We start from the raw sequence: 15,954 nt of genomic DNA, 5'->3' as shown, positions 1-15,954 counted from the left end.
GGAAGATGGGAGATGATACCAGCAGTGAATGTGCGTGCAACGGTCTCCAGGAGGGCGGTCTTGTCCTGTTCTATATCCGCGAGGAACTGGACGTAGATGACATATTGAAGGTCATATTCGCTATCCAAAGAGTAGCTTGTAACCGTGACTGTTTTGTGTTCAGGTCCCCAAGTAAGGTGGAGTACATTCAAGTCCACGGATTGGCCTTCTATCATTTGCCTTTGCTGCTCCAAAATCTGCTGGGTATGATGGAAAGTCAGAGTCTCGGACAGTGCGGGAGGGGGCGGTTCATGAAGTCCATAATCTATTTCCCCATAAACATATGTCGAATAGATTCCTGTCATGAGCTCTTTCAGGTCAGAGCCCATTTCGCTCTGATCGGCCGTAGTTTTCACGTTGATATCGCGAGTTTCGGGGTTGACTAAAATGCCCCACTCTGCAAAGGTTCGAAGATTAGTTGCTGGACTTCCGAGGCGTTTTATCATGTCCAGCTTCTTCACAGCGGATGGAAGACTCCGATCGAAGCTAATCCACAAGGGACCCGTTCCGTGATCATTGTCTCGGAATGAACCCTGGAGGTAGCTCTTCGACGTGAGCAGGAAACAGAATCCTGACATGAACTGATCATCAAAGCCAGTACGCATCGTTGGAATCAAAGGGGCAAGAGACTCGTCGTATTCACCATGACGCTGCTCGGCTTGGAGACGCTTCCGATGAGCAACTTCACGACGCTGATGCTCCACGCAGGCCAGCCCATCCGGGGGGTTGTATGAGTAGATCTCCAAAAAGGGGCGCTGGCTGAGGTAAAAGCAAAGATATTCATACAGCTTGTTGAGCTCCTCTGGCTGGATGGGGGTCGTGCTGTATACTTGAAGTCGGTAAGCTTCACCGTCTTCCGGCCTATAGAACTGGCTTTCGTAGGCGGCCACCTTCCCCAGAATGACAGTGTTGCCTGCATGGTCGACATATTCCCGCTGCATGCATCGTATGGGTGGATCTGATGGATCCCGGGCAGTTTGAGCTGTTCTCGCCATGACGCTTGAAAGATAGAAGGCGATCAGGGGGTTGGAGGTGGGGATGGGGCTATATCTGAATGGGTCTAGACCGCGGGAGCTAGGCCTTTTCACACATACTAACTTGTACTGAGGCTGAGTGAGGCTTATATCACATCACACCTTCCGTAATGATCCTGACTCCTGAGTATCTCATATTTCTGTACTTATACCAAAGCAACCAGTTTAAACACAAGGAAACCTACGTAGTGGGTACATTTACAATATAATCTAAATATAGATTACTGCGACATAGCTCTGTATCATATATATAATACAGTAATCGATCGTATCGCCCCGACCCGGGGTGGGTCGCTCTGCGGGGTTTCGGGTTCTACCCACAACCTCGGAGTCTTCTGTCCCTCAACCACGTTATACGTATTTAAGCATAAACCTAAACCCATGCGGGTTCGAAGCGGGTATGGGTTCCCACATAGAAAACCCGACGCGTCAATAAGTTAGCAAAGGTTAGGCCGTGTGGCTGATACAGGTGAGCTGTCTTAAACCCTTGTAATAACGCAGTGAAACGTGTATATGTTTAACTGATTTAAGTGTTCTTGAGTCCGAGTCGCACTGTATCATTTTTTTAATTTGGACGGACCAGCCAATCAGGTTGTTGTAATTCGATGGGGAGACCTGGTTGCATGATATGTACGCCACTGAAGCTGATAGATCGATAGAACTAGCTTCATTGGAACTGGGGGTGCTGCCAGTCCACTGGGTTGCTGATATGCACGCATCAAGACTCCTGGATTGGTGCAGAGCAGAGTGCCAAAAAGCCAAGTATGGTTGATCACCCCAAAGATTGCCCTTTCCACGTCGCGAGTGCTTGTTTACTTTACAATATCACACTGACCAAGGTTACGTCACCAGCCAATGGGAAATGTATAATACGTAGACCCACCAGGTATTGTCGAATGATAACGCTTGAAGTAGATTACTGTTCGTACTGTACACAAAATAAAAGTACATTGCTTGCCTGTCCCCCTTGCATGGTTTCTCCTGTCTGTGTCTTTTTCTCCTGTTTTCTTTTTTCTTTTCTTTGTTTTTCCATAATAATTAACTTTTCGATCTCCTCTCCTTTCAAAAACTTCTGTTCGTCGTGTTCTGCAGACTTGGCTCGGTCATGAGTCTGGTGATATTGAATCCACCTCGAGCATCGCACACGACTTGCGTTGGCTTTTGATTCTTTGATTCGTTCAACCGGTAGATTCCTGTTGCAGGAACCAGTCTGACATCGAGCACGATCATGACGGCTTCGGAAACGACCCGACTCCTACCAGAGAATCCACCGGATCTCGTCTCTGCCACCAAGGGAACTGAGGACCCATCCAGGTCATCGCGGCCGCAATTACTTATCACGATCGGTCTGTGTCTTTCAATCTTCTGCGTATCCCTGGTGAGTCGCGTCGAGGGTCCTTGTTGGCCAACATATCGAGGGCAATGGACGGCTGATATGTTGATTCGCGTTTATCTTGCAGGACCAAACGGTTCTCGCGACTGCTATTCCTCGCATCACGGATGAATTCCAATCCTTGAAAAATGTCGGGTGGTACGGAAGTTCGTTTCTGTTCGTTTTCACAGCCACCCAGATGATGTGGGGAAAGTTGTATCAAGGATATACGACCAAACGGATGTTCCTTCTCGGCTTGGCTATCTTTGAGCTCGGGTCTCTTCTGTGCGGCATCGCACCGTCGTCTGCCACCTTGGTTGCGGGTCGCTCCATTGCCGGATTAGGGGCGGGGAGCATCAACTCTGGGGCTCTCTTCATCATCACCGATACGATCCCCTTGAATAAACGACCAGTGTACATGGGCTTTCTTGGCTGTGTTCATGCAGTGACGAAAGTGACGGGTCCTTTGTACGTTTCCATCGATGGTTATTAGAATAAGGCTAATTAAATACGCAAAGGCTGGGCGGACTACTGACCGACCATGTCTCGTGGCGATGGTGCTTCTATATAAACCTCCCCATGGGACTGGTCACCGCGATCGTGATATTATCCCTTGTGCCCACCAATCAACCAAAAATGGCGCATTCAAGCTTGAAGGATAAAATCAAGTCGATGGATCTGCCCGGCTCCCTACTTCTGATCTGTGGGACTGTCGCCCTTCTACTGGCTCTCCAATGGGGAGGATCAGAGTATGCCTGGGACGACTGGAGAATAAGAGGCCTGTTTATGCTGTCCGGAATCATGCTGGCCGCGTTTGCCGGTGTCCAGGTCTGGGCGGGGGACAAAGCCACGATTCCACTTCGTATCCTGTGCAATCGAGATATGCTGAGCATCACTTTGTGGGGAATCTTCAACGGCGGTGCTATGATCGTCTTTATTTACTACGTATGGATATTCTACGACCCCATCATGTGACAACGTCATATCTGTACATGGCTGACCCTGTACGTCTATCTAGCTCCCGATTTGGTATCAAGCCGTCGAGGGCTTTTCCGCAACCAAATCCGGTCTCATGACTCTCCCTACGCAGTTGGGCTTGGTGTTCTGTTCGCTCGCTGGAGGAATATTCGTCTCTCTTGTGGGATACTACACCCCCTTCCTAATCGCCTCGTCCGTGATTTCTACTCTGGGAGCCGCTCTACTCAGCACTTTACATCCCTCCTCCAATCTGATATCATCCCTGATATTCCAGGTACTGCTGAGCCTCGGGATCGGACTGGGATCGCAAAACTCGACTCTCGTCCCGCAGGTCGCTGTGCAAAAAGAAGATGTCGTGATCGCCATCTCGAGCCTGACATTTGTGCAAGCTCTCTCCAGCTCTGTTTCGCTAGTTATTGGGCAAAGTGTCTTTCACAACCGACTGGTGGAGAATCTGCGTGTTAGTGCTCCTTCCATCGACCCGTCTATGGTCGAGAAGGGCGTCACGATGCTTCGCGATACTATCCCGCCGGAGATGTTAGCGGATGTTCTTGGGGCGTTTAGCCGCGCCATTACAGACACGTTTCATGTTGCTGTGGTGATGTGCGCTTTTTCCCTGATTGGGTCGGCTTCACTGCGGTGGAAATCGATCCGCGAAAAGACGGTGGAGGAATAAAAGGCAAAGAGAGAACAGGAGCATGATGCAGGGAGTGTGGTTTTATTATCTCGGGTATATTGGATGTTGATCAGGAGTAGTTATCTTTGTCCCCCACTACTTGAATTTTGGAAAGATGTATTCATATCAAGGGTTAATTATAATCAGAAGTGAACTACATATAGCGCCTGAGCTCTATTCATAAATCGCGTTAATCTACAGTACTTAACTGAGGGACAGCCCATTCCTTCTCTTCCCCTTGCCCTTCCAACCACTGCACAGAAGCATGCCAAAGCGCCCTAAATTCCCCATTGCCCATATCCATAATCTCCCTCCAGAGCTCCATATCAAACCGATGACTCCACGACAGAAAAGTAACCAAAATGAAATCCGCATATCCCGGCTTCTCTCCCTCCAGAAATGGCCCACTCTTCTTCCCCTCGCCTCTCCCCCGAAGCATGGAAATGAAAACCTCCATATCCGCCTTCATCCCATCGACGATCGCCCGCACCCCTTCCTCCGTCTTGGGTCTCAGCTCCGACAGCGGCTTCCCGAAGATCTCCGTCCGAGTCCGCACGAAGTACTCCTTGCCCCGATCGTCCAACACCTCCTCCGCTTTGGGTAGAAGCAGATCGCACGTTTTTAGTGCAGCGGGAACCATGAGCTTGCCGATAGCCAGAGCAAGGGCATAGCTAGCCTCCCCAGACGGGAAGAGCGGAGGATCCGGATAGGTCTCATCGAGATGACATGCAATCGGGAGAGAATCCATCATGGCACCGGAGGGGCTCGACTTGACCGAGGAGGGGTGGCATATCGCCGGCAGAGTGTATTTAAATCGGCCTTGTTTGTGGGGAGGTACCGAGAGACTCTGAAGGAGAGGCGCGATGTCCGGATAGGAATGGAAGCTTTGCGTGTAGGGGATGCCTTTGTAGTTGAGGACCATGCGGATTTTTAACACCTTTGAGGACCATGATTTCGATGTGCCTTGCTTGGATTAGTACTAAGGCCAACATTATAATTTTATATGGCTATTCGTACCTGGTAGGGTAGAGAAGATATCGAAAAAGTGAAGGGGGCTTTCTTCTGTTTTTGTCATCGCGTGTGACTTGCTGCTACCGTTTTATGTTCTTGGAAAATGAAATGTACTTCGTTTTCTTTTGCTTTCGTCAAGTTATCGTGGAAGTCTCTCCCTGACATTCATAAACTGCACGGAAAAAAGCGCATATATAGAAAAGTATGTTAGGCGCGGACTTGTCGGTCCCACAGCGCCAACCACGCAACCAATATATATATATAGTCAGCAGCCACACTCCCCATCTACCAGAACAACCCAAGCAATAAACCACCTTACTTCCAAATACAACCATGGAAACAATCCTATCCAGCTGCCTCTACGACCCCAATCTCAAAACCAAATTCTATATCCCCCGCTTCACGCACCGTCTCCTAATCGCCCACGCCTGGGGAATCACCCCAGGGCAAAGGATCCTCGACATCGGCTGCGGTCAGGGAGAATCATGCCTCGTATTAGCCCACCTAGTCGGGCGCACCGGCCACATAACCGGGATCGACATCGCGCAGCCCGAATACGGCAGTCCCTACACGGTGAAAGAGTCGCACGACTACGTGAGGAAATCCGAGCTAGGATCACGGATTACATTCCTTCGCTCCGACACGCCGTCTTTCCTGCGCGATTTGCACCGGCCCGCGCGCGAGGTCTTCGACTCCGTCGCGCTCTTCCATAGTCTCTGGTATTTTCCGAATAGCCAGAGCGTGTATGATCTTTTCCGGACGTTGGCGGTCGATGCCCAGGCGCCCAGGGTGTATCTGTGCGAGTACTCGTATGAGATCTCGCTGGAGGAACAGAATGTGCATGCTCTAGCGGCTCAGACGCAGAGGCTGTTCTATCGGTATCGACGGCCTCGTGCGCCTGGGGACCTAGAGCAGAATGTCCGTGCGGGGCTTGACCAGGCGTCGATTTTGGAGGCGGCCCGGGGGGCTGGATATAGAGTGGTCAGGGATGGGAAGGTCACGCCTGACCCTAGCTTTCTCGAGGGCCACTTTGAGGTGCAGTATGTGGAGGGGGAGAAGTTCATGCGCCGAGTCAAGGAGGAGGCGCTTACGGAGGCGCAGGAGAGTGAGATCCTCGCTTCTCTGGCGCGTCTGCGGGAGGTCCATGAGGAATGGAAGCGGGCGGGGCATGAGACAGTGAGGAATTTGGATATTTGGTGGGCTGTGCTGGAGCTGGGCGCTTGATGCTACTTGTGTCTGGTTGGTTGTGGCTTTGGTGTGATTGAATTGGTGTCTGGGAGAATAGGGGGGTGTTTTATATCTGTTTGTATTATAGTGCTTGAGCGTGTGATTCTACTAGATAGATTCATTCGATCTACTTGTGTCGTTTATGTCATGCTGAAGGAATGAACATACACAGAGAAAGAGGGAGTGAGAAGGAAAAAGAAAGGAGGGAGAGGTTGTTCTCCAAACCAAACACCGTACTGTGGGGTGCTGTCGAAGAACATACCTTGCAAGATATCTAACTTTGCAGAAGAAAGTGGTGCGAGTTCATATGAACAGGATACTTAAATTTAGCTTTTCCATCACGACCTTCCAATTATAAGACGACGGACTCTGTTCTGGCACACGCTTATCGAAATTCTTCCAGCACTCTTCTACTACAGACTTAAGACAATGTAGATTGCTCGACGTCGATTGATTTTGAAAGTTCTCGGACATGATTTTCTGGAACAGCTCTCGCTGAGAACCCACGGCCATACTACCGCACACGCAGAATGGCCACGCCATGGTTTTGAAGTTGATCAAAGAGGGAGGCAGAAGCTGCCATGCAGCTAAGGATTTGTCAATACTCTGTCGGATCTCGGGCACGCTGGGCTGCGCGCCAGAGACAACGGTGTGGAGATGAACGAAACTTGCGTGAGCAAAGATGTATGTGTGGACCAGCCTGATCTGTTCGGGGCTCTGCGACGAGATCCCGGCCTCCTTCTGGCGGAGCACGGCCGGGGCTAGTCGCTTCATTCGGTCGCCGAGGATGGATTCGATGTGGTCGACTTTGGTGAGGAGTTCGCGGATGCTCAATTGGCCTTTAGCTTCCTGGTCCTTCTTCCAGCTGGCCAGCAGCATTGCCTCGAGAATGGGGACGAGCACCCAGCCCTCGCATCCCACGATGTCAGCGAAGAGCGGGATGAAGCTTTCATCCGCTAGGAGCTTTTGATAGGTTTTGGCCGCGGCTGGAATTGTTTGCTGCGCGGAGCAGTGGAGGATATCATTCCATATTAAGATGATGCTGAAGCATCGGAGAGCCTTGTATTCCATGGAACCCGCATGGTATAGGTCTGTGGTTAGTACAGAGGACGGTGGGGTGGTATTTGTGGATATAGAGCTGGAATCAAGGGCCGAGGTGTTGTCTAGGAGTTGTGCCAGTGATAGCGCTGCGGAACTGAGGTGCAGGTAGGAGGACTGCATGTTCTTACTTACCGCCTAGCTAATTCTGTTACCAAATATGTACCAGAAGGAAAAGACGATGATGATCATTCTTACCTCCAGCATGGCAATCTGAACCCCGCAGATCACAGACTCCCCCACTACCCCCGTAGATATAGGTGACTGTGGCCGTGTGGCGGAGCTCACCAGCTCTTGGAAGCGAAACAGACTGCACGTTTTGTATCGTTCATATTCCTGTAGTAAGGCAGTCCGCCCTTGGCCGCCTTCCGGCATACTCATGAGTCGGTAGTGTGCACTCAGGCTCAGACTTGTATAATAGAAACTCGAGGACCGCTTGAGCACGCAAAGCAGCCACGACCGCTCCATCACCGAGGTTCCCTGGTACGAAGAGTGCTGCCTCGGAAACACTTCTACGACATAGTACATGATCAAGTCGATCTCCTTCTCTTCCAGCCCATCACCGAGAATGGACGGAAACTGCAGAGCACTGGGGGCATCCGAGGGGGGAGGTTGTACCTGAATGATATCCAGTGTCGGCTCCCAGAGCGAGGATCCCAGCTCCGGGATATCAAGCAGGTCGAGGCTGGAGGTCTCGAAGATGGACGAGTCCGAGGACCCGAGCCCCATTTGAATGGGCGAACCCATATCAGACGTGTTCATGTCGATCGAGGGCCGTCGGGGCTCACCATTTATGGAGTTTGTAGGGGTCGCGCGCGCACGCCGAGTTCGCGCTCTAGAAATCAATTGCAACCGCTGAGCTTCCTCCCTCTCCCTCTCCCCACGATCCTTCCACGATGGCTTTGGGCCATAGCCATGGCAAAAAACCCCGCGCGCCTCACAGTTCGAGCACGGCTGTCCGTCTTCATTACACTTCTTCCGCCGGAGCCGGCATGTCCAGCATCCCGTCTTACGCCGCTGGGCCCCTGACATTGACCGAACCTCCAGGGAAGACTGGGAAAAGATCGAGCTGCTATAATACGATCTGTTGGCGCCCTACCTCGGTACCACTCGTAGCGCGAGCATTACTTACGGAGTACTCCACCGTAGTCTGTTCCTGTGGGTTTTTACCCCACTTAATCTACGATCAGTAATTTAATCAGTTGAGCTAGTCATATCACTGGCCTCCATCTGAGTCACTCCTACCCCTCATAAGAAGATTGGGATAGGAACTTAAGCCTTTCAATATGATCACTGGTATCACCCTTTCAGGTATATTATTAGATTAAGGCGATCTTCCTTACGTATGGAAGGGATAGATAGGTGTATATCGGAGATTCTTCATGGCGTTGGTTTCAAGTTAGGGTTGACTGACTGGTCAGGCGGGCGCAGCTGACTGGGGCATAATTTGAAGCATGATCCACTAGTAGGGAGTCTGACCGCTTGGTCATTTCTGTCAATATATCAGCTGCGCTTCCCTCTCTCAACAACTATAAACATTTATTTATAAACAGCACCCCGAACCCGGGTTTTCGACGGTCGCCCGAAATTTCCCACCGTCATGTCGGGCACCTCTCCACCCACACCGAGAGACCATATCACCATGGTGGACCACGATTATAGCGACTGCAGCGAAGATGTATCGTTAATCGGCGCCGATCGGGAGCATCGACGGTCATCCACCCCGGACGGACTATATCAACACAAAATCAACAGGCACTACAATCCGCTCTATATCGCGGTAGTCGCCAGCTTGACCTTTCTGATTACTGATATAGCCGGCCAAATCATCGTCGCACCCCGCCTGGCGATTTTCGAACACATCATCTGTAAGGCGTATTATACCCAGGTTTCGGGCGCTGCAGGCACAGGAATGGGAGATTGCAAGGTTGAGCCAGTGCAGAGTGAACTGGCTCTGATCAATGGTTGGCGGGAGATGTTTGATAATATTCCAGGTACTTCCTATACTCTGGGTGGGTATTCCTGTAGCCTGGCTCATTTGCCTCCATAGCCATCGCAGTTTCTATACCCTATGGAGTCGTCGCAGATCGGTTTGGGCGTAAAAAGGTCCTCTTAATTGCCATGGTCGGTTGTCTTCTGAGCGACATCTGGGTCGGGGTCGTGAGTAAGTTGATGGTTAAATTTAATCTCTTAGCCTGATTCCCTACCAGCCAAAAGACTAAGAAAACAAAGCCTGGTTCCCCGATACTTTCCCTCTCCGCGCTGTATGGTTCTCCGGTATCTGGCAACTGATCGGTGGCGGAGGAGCTTCCATATCCTCTATGGCATTTGCAATGATAGCCGATTCATGCCCTGCAGATTTGAGGTAAGAGGGTATATTGTATCTTCGATATGGCCCTTTTGATTTCTATTTCTCACTTGACATACTGTTAGAACTACGGCATTTTCCCAAGTCCATGCCGCCGTTCTCGTGGCCGAGTTAGTGTCCGTCCCCGCCGGTGCGGCTCTAGCAAACTTCAACCCCTGGATCCCCGTCTTCGGGGCTGCGATTTTCATGGTCCTAGGCATCTTGTTCGCCTACGTGGTGGTGCCAGATGTCCGGCCAGCGGGTTCCAAGCGCGAAGGAGGCAGCGATGGTGACTTCTTATCCTCTGCGCAGGAGTCGCATCCCACATGGCTCATGTCGATCCACCACCGTTGGCGCAAGATTGTGGACGAGTTCAGGAAGGATTCCTCTTGGATCCGAGATGTGAACGTTCTGCTGATCATGGCCTCCTTTTTCGTCTGTCAACTCGGGAGAATGATTTCTGGTATTACCCTGCAGTATGCTGCTGCCAAGTTTCACTGGAAATTTGACAAGGTCAGATTACGTCGATCAGGGAATAAAGTAGTCAACAATGCTGACCATCTGATTCAAGGCATCCTTACTAGTTTCTCTGCGGGCCGGAGTCAATCTATTCGTTCTAGCGGCCATCATTCCCGCCCTTTCGTACATCCTGGTGAAACGCTTCAAGCTCAACGACGTGGTGAAAGACAAACGAATCACCCAGATCAACGGCGTCTGCCTCATCATCGGATCTTTTGTGATGTTCCTCGCTGCTTCACCCGGCACTCTGGTCTTCGGGCAGACGGTCTTCGCCCTGGGATTTGCGTTTTCCGTCACGGCCAGGAGTTTCCTCACGGGCATGGTGGACCCAATGCACATTGGAACTGTCTTCACCGGAGTCACGACGATGTTGTACGGAGGTCTGGTGATTGGTAGTCCTATGCTGGCCAAGACGTTGCAGTGGGGATTACAGCTAGGTGGAATCTGGGTGGGATTGCCTTTTCTGCTGGCTGCTGTATTATTCACGCTAGCGCTGGGTGCCATCTCTGCAGCAAGGTCGTATTGATATATATCAACTCTCCTCGTCTTCCTATCGCATGTTGGATATCTTAGATTTACGAAGTCACGACACATTAGACGTTTAGATACGATTTATTCATAGCATTATATTTATCAGGACTCGGGACCCCTAATACGTATAACATAAAAACCCCCCTTTGGTGTCCATCACGCGAGATACCGGGATATCCTCCGCAAACCCACCATACATGAGTATGTCATCCAGCGTCGCGTTCCCGGTCGAGTTGTACATGTGCTTTCCGTGATATTCCTTGAGTCTGAGGTCCGGGCTTTCCTGCTGCCAACGCCACCAAAGTCGGTCCAGTTGTGCATGGTGGACATAGAAAAGGGGATCTGATCTGTTAGCCCTTGTCCAAACACACACACACACACACACACACACACACACACACACACACACAAAGAGGGAGAGAGAGAGAGAGAGAGAGAGTACCATTAGCAGCCGTCATGGCCAAAAAGTCCCCATTCACGCCCTGATGCAGCGGATTATGCAAATAAATCTCGACCTCCCTCACCAGTTCCACATACGATTGTTTGCGGAGGATACCACCAATCGACTCGGGCCGGTAGTACTCCCCTGATATACGACCGGCTTGGTCACCGTCGCGAAAGCCGCGCGCAATGCAATGTCGCACATAGGTATGGTTATATAATATGGGTTGCAGCCCAGCAAAGGGGCCATCGATCACGCACCGTCCACCACCTACGACCTCCTGTCCGGTGCGGTCTCCGTCGCCGCCGAATCCGTCCACGCTGTTGAAGATAGAGGAGTTGGCTAGATTCATCCAGTCCAGTGTCCAGTCCCAGTATCTGTCCCGTTAGACGTGTAATCATGAAGATATGGGCACCAAGTGTGCTGCGAGTTGGATTGGAATTCAACATACGGAACCTGGCCGGTGAAGCCGCAGTGCTCTCGGAGGGCCTTCTCAAACACGACTAGCGTGTATCGATGCCAGGGTAGAAAGGAGGCCGAACGATGGCCTATTTCTATCAGTCAGCTATATTCTACCTTCTATGCAGAGTGGCCATAAAGCTAGATGGCACGAACACCACGATCCAATCCCCCCATGCAAAATCGCAAAGTCGTCATATATCGTTCCATTCGGCTGCCACGTCGACGGAATACTTGCCAGACAGATGACTGCCTGTGTGAAGTTTTGCTTTTCGCTACTGGTAAGAGATCTCCATTCACGACGGACGGCAGGATTCTTGCAGGGGGGGAATGTTGTCGTTGTTCCTGTTCCAGAGAGGAGGTGGACAAGAGAGACGGTCACTGTAATGAGACTTATGATGGTAAGTCCTGCATATACTGGCACAAAGCTAGCTCTGTTGGGTTAGATTAGCCATGGATCCATGTTATACGAAATGGTTGGAATATTCGTACTTGGGCTTGACAGTGGCATTTCCCCCCTCCTCGTCCGGTGAGCCTGCCACCGGCGAATACCGCCATTTGTTTAGTTTTTCCTGGAAATATTCCACGGCCATATGGAGAGCTATGTATTATTTTATTTTGACATATGACTATTCCTATGTGGTTTGTGTACTTTATAAGCAAAGAGGTGCCGTGGGCAATTCGTTACTTTAACGAACCCTAGTGGAGAAACTGCCGCGGGGAAGGACTTTGGCGCCGAAGCAGGCGCCGCATGAAAATTAATATCTAGAAGAGCATATTCTATATCGATTCTCGTCGGCTACAGAACTACTTGTTAACCTGAGCTCTGTATTTCTGTCTCAGTGCCTCCTTTGCCTCGTACCATCTCGGGCTAAACCCTTTAATCGCGACAAGCTCCTGCGCTGCCCTGCTAGTATTCACCCACGTTAACAAATCATGCACGTAGTTTTCTTCTGTCCCCAGAATCGAATGGAACACCTTTCCAAGACCGACTCGTTCCACCTTGGCGTTGTATTCCGATCTCATTTCAGTCTCAGTTGGTAGCTGGACGGTACCGGAGAGTACCTGGGCAACAACAATGGCTTGGAAGTCGAAGATGGAAAATGTGAATGTGTAGTAAGGCAGTCCTACGAAGACAAGCGTGGGGTCGGGGATGTAGAATATATCCTGGTATAAGTTATGCACCTGCGTGCCGTCCGTGATGAGGATGTTTTCGTCTGCGTCTTGCAATGTTGTTTCATCACTGTGGTATTCTTCTAGATAGGGAAATGTGATATGATAGCCCGTACAGAGCATGATCATATGAATCCCGTGGAGATTCTGGCCGGACTCGAAATGGATTGTCAACGGTAGTGGCTCGTCATCTGATAATGGCTCGTCGCTGTGGCTTTGTATTTCGAAATGGGATATCTCGTGGACTCGGACCCCGTTCTCGGGGAGCATACTCTCAACGAGATCGAATTTACTGTTCCTCGTGCTCTGGTAAATGGTGTTGGCGAATGGACTGATATCGTTGGCGATGTCGATCGACGAGACTCCTCCACCGATCATAAGAATATTCTGTGTGTGTTGGCATGAGTCTAAATGGATTCCCGGGCAAGACCACGAACCTTGTTCCTGAAGTTTTCCGGCCGTCGATACTCCTTGGAATGCAAGATTCGAGACCCATACTTTCTCTTCGTGTCTGATAAGCCCGGAATATCTGGAACACGGGGCGCATGGTAGTGTCCAGACGCCACGATCACCACATCAAAAGGCTATCGATGGTTAGCTCTTGAGCCGGTAAGATCCCTACAGTGGCTTACAGATACTTGCTCGAACTCCGAAGTCTCAGATTGCAACCCCACCTGCGGAGTAGACCAGGTAATCTTCCATTCTGCGCCATTTTTCACAACCTTTTTTACTCGCGCTCCATACCGTGTCACATCATGCACCTTGGCCTCAATCGACATATCCTGAATAAACCGTTGGATTACATCATGTCTCACAGTATCTGGCGTTCCGTCTGGCCATGGCTTAAGCGACACCTCCAGTAGTGGCGTGGGGACATTGTTCTGGAGGTTATAATAGCACGGCCTGATTCACATTAAACCGATTTTCCGTGTTACCAAAGTAAGGGAGAGATAGAGAGAGATACACTCACCCAGGCGGGGCATGCTGTAGCATGAACCTGCTCGTTTCTTGTTCATTTGTTGCTGGCGGGTCGGCCTTTGAGGGCTTCATGGCCGGATACGATGGCTCGATCGGTGTTCGTTCATCGTATAACCTTGCCCAAGCATCAGCTTCTCGAGTAGCAAGTAGACCAGAAAAGGGAATAGCATACCAGACTCCACCGGGGGCCGCATTGCGTTCGAAAACGGTCACTTCAAGACCTGTCGCGAGGAGATGTCCGGCGGCCAGAACACCGCTAATCCCAGCACCAACCACGGCTACACGGGTGGTTTGAGGATTGGCCATTTACTCTGCGGTGTTTCAGTATCGGTATTAGGTATTCTGGTTTTATTCTTATGTTCACCTAAGCCTATAAAATATGATTTGCGCTGGTCGACTGCTATTTGGCGCCGTTTTTTGGTGGCTCTGCGCTAAGATGGATGATAGGCGCCTGATGCATCAATAGCTGCACTTGCATTTCTCCTTCATTAATTGCAATCAACGAATATAATTGCTTCGATATGGATAATCCATGAAAGTCTAATAACACAGTAAAGTGGATCATCGACAATGAAATCGGTAGCAACCTCATCACTTGATGTCGACAAAGATTCGGTCCCACTGGGCTCTAGCATAAATGGCACTGCACAGGCAGAAACACCTCTTGAAAATGTCATAGATGTCGAAAGTGTCCGATCCCACTTTCCAGTTCTAGGAGGAGAGACAGCTGCTTTCAACAATGCGTCTGGGACGGTTGTTCTGAAGGAAGCGATTGAAAGGTACTTATACTCCCCATCGCATTCTTTATATATGAAGGAGTACAAGACGCCAATGGGATCCACAGTACAAGCAACTTCATGTACTCCTTCCCTTTCCCCCCGGGCGTCGATGCGAAGAGCATGGAGGCAATCACAGCCTATACGGGGAACAAGGGGAAGGTGGCCGCGTTTATCAATGCGTTGCCAGACGAAATAAGTAAATCCATCATGTCTTTTGTCTTTATGGTGCATGCTAATCCAGGGCAAACGTACTGTAAAATCCAGCCTTCGGCCAATCAACCACATGTCTATTTCGCCTGCTAGGATTATCTCTCAAACCCATGCTAAACAACGATTGTGAAATCGTCTGCTCAACCCTCTGCCACGAGGCAGCAGCCAGTGCCTGGATCCATCTTTCCAGAGAACTAGGAATCACCATTAAATGGTGGTCCCCAACCACCACCCCGAACAGCCCCGACGACCCGGTCCTCACCACAGACAGCCTCAAACCACTCCTCTCTCCCAAAACCCGACTCGTCACCTGCAACCACGTCTCCAACGTCGTCGGAACCATCCATCCCATCCGCGAGATCGCAGACGTAGTGCACACTATCCCAGGCTGCACGCTCATCGTCGACGGCGTAGCCTGCGTGCCCCATCGTCCCGTGGACGTGAAGGAGCTCGACGTCGACTTCTACTGTTTCAGCTGGTACAAGCTGTTCGGCCCCCATATGGGCACGCTCTATGCGAGTCGCAAAGCACAGGACCGATACATGACTAGCATCAATCACTATTTCGTTTCCTCGTCGTCTCTCGATGGGAAATTGGCTCTGGGGATGCCCAGCTTCGAGCTCCAGCTCATGTGTTCGCCGATCGTTTCCTATCTCCAAGATACAGTTGGTTGGGACCGGATTGTCCGTCAGGAGACTGTCCTGGTTACTATCTTGCTTGAGTATCTCCTGAGCAAACCGAGTGTTTACCGGGTCTTTGGGCGCCGGAATAGTGACCCGAGTCAAAGGGTTGCGATTGTGACGTTTGAGGTCGTGGGCCGATCATCTGGGGATGTGGCTATGCGGGTGAATACGAGGAATCGGTTTAGAATTACCTCGGGTATATGTTTGGCGCCGCGCCCGACGTGGGATGTTTTGAAGCCGAAGAGTAGCGATGGTTTGGTTAGGGTTAGTTTTGTCCATTACAATACTGTCGAGGAAGTTAGGGCGTTTTGCAGTGAGTTGGATGAGATTGTCACGCGGGATACCTAGAACTACTCCTCGCTTCCTCTACTCAAGGGCAATTCAATTAAGATATATGT

At 50.6% G+C, this 15,954-nt stretch overlaps 9 protein-coding genes across 9 annotated transcripts; 5 read left to right on the top strand and 4 right to left on the bottom strand.

Moving 5' to 3' along the window:
* Positions 1 to 2,301: 2,301 nt before the first annotated feature.
* AO090113000038 (MDR family MFS transporter) lies at positions 2,302 to 4,099 on the top strand (the record flags this gene model as incomplete). The annotated part of the gene is made up of 4 exons (XM_001824181.1): positions 2,302 to 2,451; positions 2,534 to 2,913; positions 2,964 to 3,390; positions 3,464 to 4,099. 4 exons carry the CDS (start codon positions 2,302 to 2,304, stop codon positions 4,097 to 4,099), a joined length of 1,593 nt encoding a protein of 530 aa, XP_001824233.1.
* A 190-nt stretch (positions 4,100 to 4,289) lies between these two features.
* AO090113000037 (uncharacterized protein) lies at positions 4,290 to 5,021 on the bottom strand (the record flags this gene model as incomplete). The annotated part of the gene is made up of 1 exon (XM_001824180.3): positions 4,290 to 5,021. The coding sequence occupies one exon, from the start codon at positions 5,019 to 5,021 to the stop codon at positions 4,290 to 4,292; it is 732 nt and encodes a 243-aa protein (XP_001824232.3).
* Positions 5,022 to 5,443: 422 nt separating this feature from the next.
* Positions 5,444 to 6,334, top strand: AO090113000036 (class I SAM-dependent methyltransferase; the record flags this gene model as incomplete). Its single annotated transcript, XM_001824179.1, has 1 exon — positions 5,444 to 6,334. The coding sequence occupies one exon, from the start codon at positions 5,444 to 5,446 to the stop codon at positions 6,332 to 6,334; it is 891 nt and encodes a 296-aa protein (XP_001824231.1).
* Positions 6,335 to 6,640: 306 nt separating this feature from the next.
* On the bottom strand, positions 6,641 to 8,467 carry AO090113000035 (Zn(II)2Cys6 transcription factor; the record flags this gene model as incomplete). The annotated part of the gene is made up of 2 exons (XM_023237781.1): positions 6,641 to 7,573; positions 7,634 to 8,467. 2 exons carry the CDS (start codon positions 8,465 to 8,467, stop codon positions 6,641 to 6,643), a joined length of 1,767 nt encoding a protein of 588 aa, XP_023092574.1.
* Positions 8,468 to 9,035: 568 nt separating this feature from the next.
* Positions 9,036 to 9,537, top strand: AO090113000034 (uncharacterized protein; the record flags this gene model as incomplete). Its single annotated transcript, XM_023237780.1, is given in 2 exon segments — positions 9,036 to 9,447; positions 9,464 to 9,537. 2 exon segments carry the CDS (start codon positions 9,036 to 9,038, stop codon positions 9,535 to 9,537), a joined length of 486 nt encoding a protein of 161 aa, XP_023092573.1.
* A 452-nt stretch (positions 9,538 to 9,989) lies between these two features.
* Positions 9,990 to 10,697, top strand: AO090113000033 (uncharacterized protein; the record flags this gene model as incomplete). Its single annotated transcript, XM_023237779.1, has 1 exon — positions 9,990 to 10,697. The coding sequence occupies one exon, from the start codon at positions 9,990 to 9,992 to the stop codon at positions 10,695 to 10,697; it is 708 nt and encodes a 235-aa protein (XP_023092572.1).
* A 253-nt stretch (positions 10,698 to 10,950) lies between these two features.
* AO090113000032 (tyrosinase family protein) lies at positions 10,951 to 12,326 on the bottom strand (the record flags this gene model as incomplete). Its single annotated transcript, XM_001824175.1, has 5 exons — positions 10,951 to 11,174; positions 11,275 to 11,651; positions 11,726 to 11,822; positions 11,890 to 12,167; positions 12,226 to 12,326. The coding sequence occupies 5 exons, from the start codon at positions 12,324 to 12,326 to the stop codon at positions 10,951 to 10,953; spliced, it is 1,077 nt and encodes a 358-aa protein (XP_001824227.1).
* A 214-nt stretch (positions 12,327 to 12,540) lies between these two features.
* On the bottom strand, positions 12,541 to 14,190 carry AO090113000031 (uncharacterized protein; the record flags this gene model as incomplete). Its single annotated transcript, XM_023237778.1, has 4 exons — positions 12,541 to 13,293; positions 13,344 to 13,490; positions 13,539 to 13,809; positions 13,877 to 14,190. The coding sequence occupies 4 exons, from the start codon at positions 14,188 to 14,190 to the stop codon at positions 12,541 to 12,543; spliced, it is 1,485 nt and encodes a 494-aa protein (XP_023092571.1).
* Positions 14,191 to 14,454: 264 nt separating this feature from the next.
* On the top strand, positions 14,455 to 15,904 carry AO090113000030 (aminotransferase class V-fold PLP-dependent enzyme; the record flags this gene model as incomplete). The annotated part of the gene is made up of 3 exons (XM_001824173.1): positions 14,455 to 14,663; positions 14,729 to 14,859; positions 14,928 to 15,904. 3 exons carry the CDS (start codon positions 14,455 to 14,457, stop codon positions 15,902 to 15,904), a joined length of 1,317 nt encoding a protein of 438 aa, XP_001824225.1.
* Positions 15,905 to 15,954: the final 50 nt, after the last annotated feature.

This window comes from Aspergillus oryzae, chromosome 5, assembly GCF_000184455.2.
Source record: "Aspergillus oryzae RIB40 DNA, chromosome 5".
In the NCBI taxonomy this organism is placed as follows: Eukaryota; Fungi; Ascomycota; class Eurotiomycetes; order Eurotiales; family Aspergillaceae; genus Aspergillus; species Aspergillus oryzae.
Note: the sequence above shows the minus strand (reverse complement) of the source record. Positions and strands in the feature narration are given on the sequence as shown.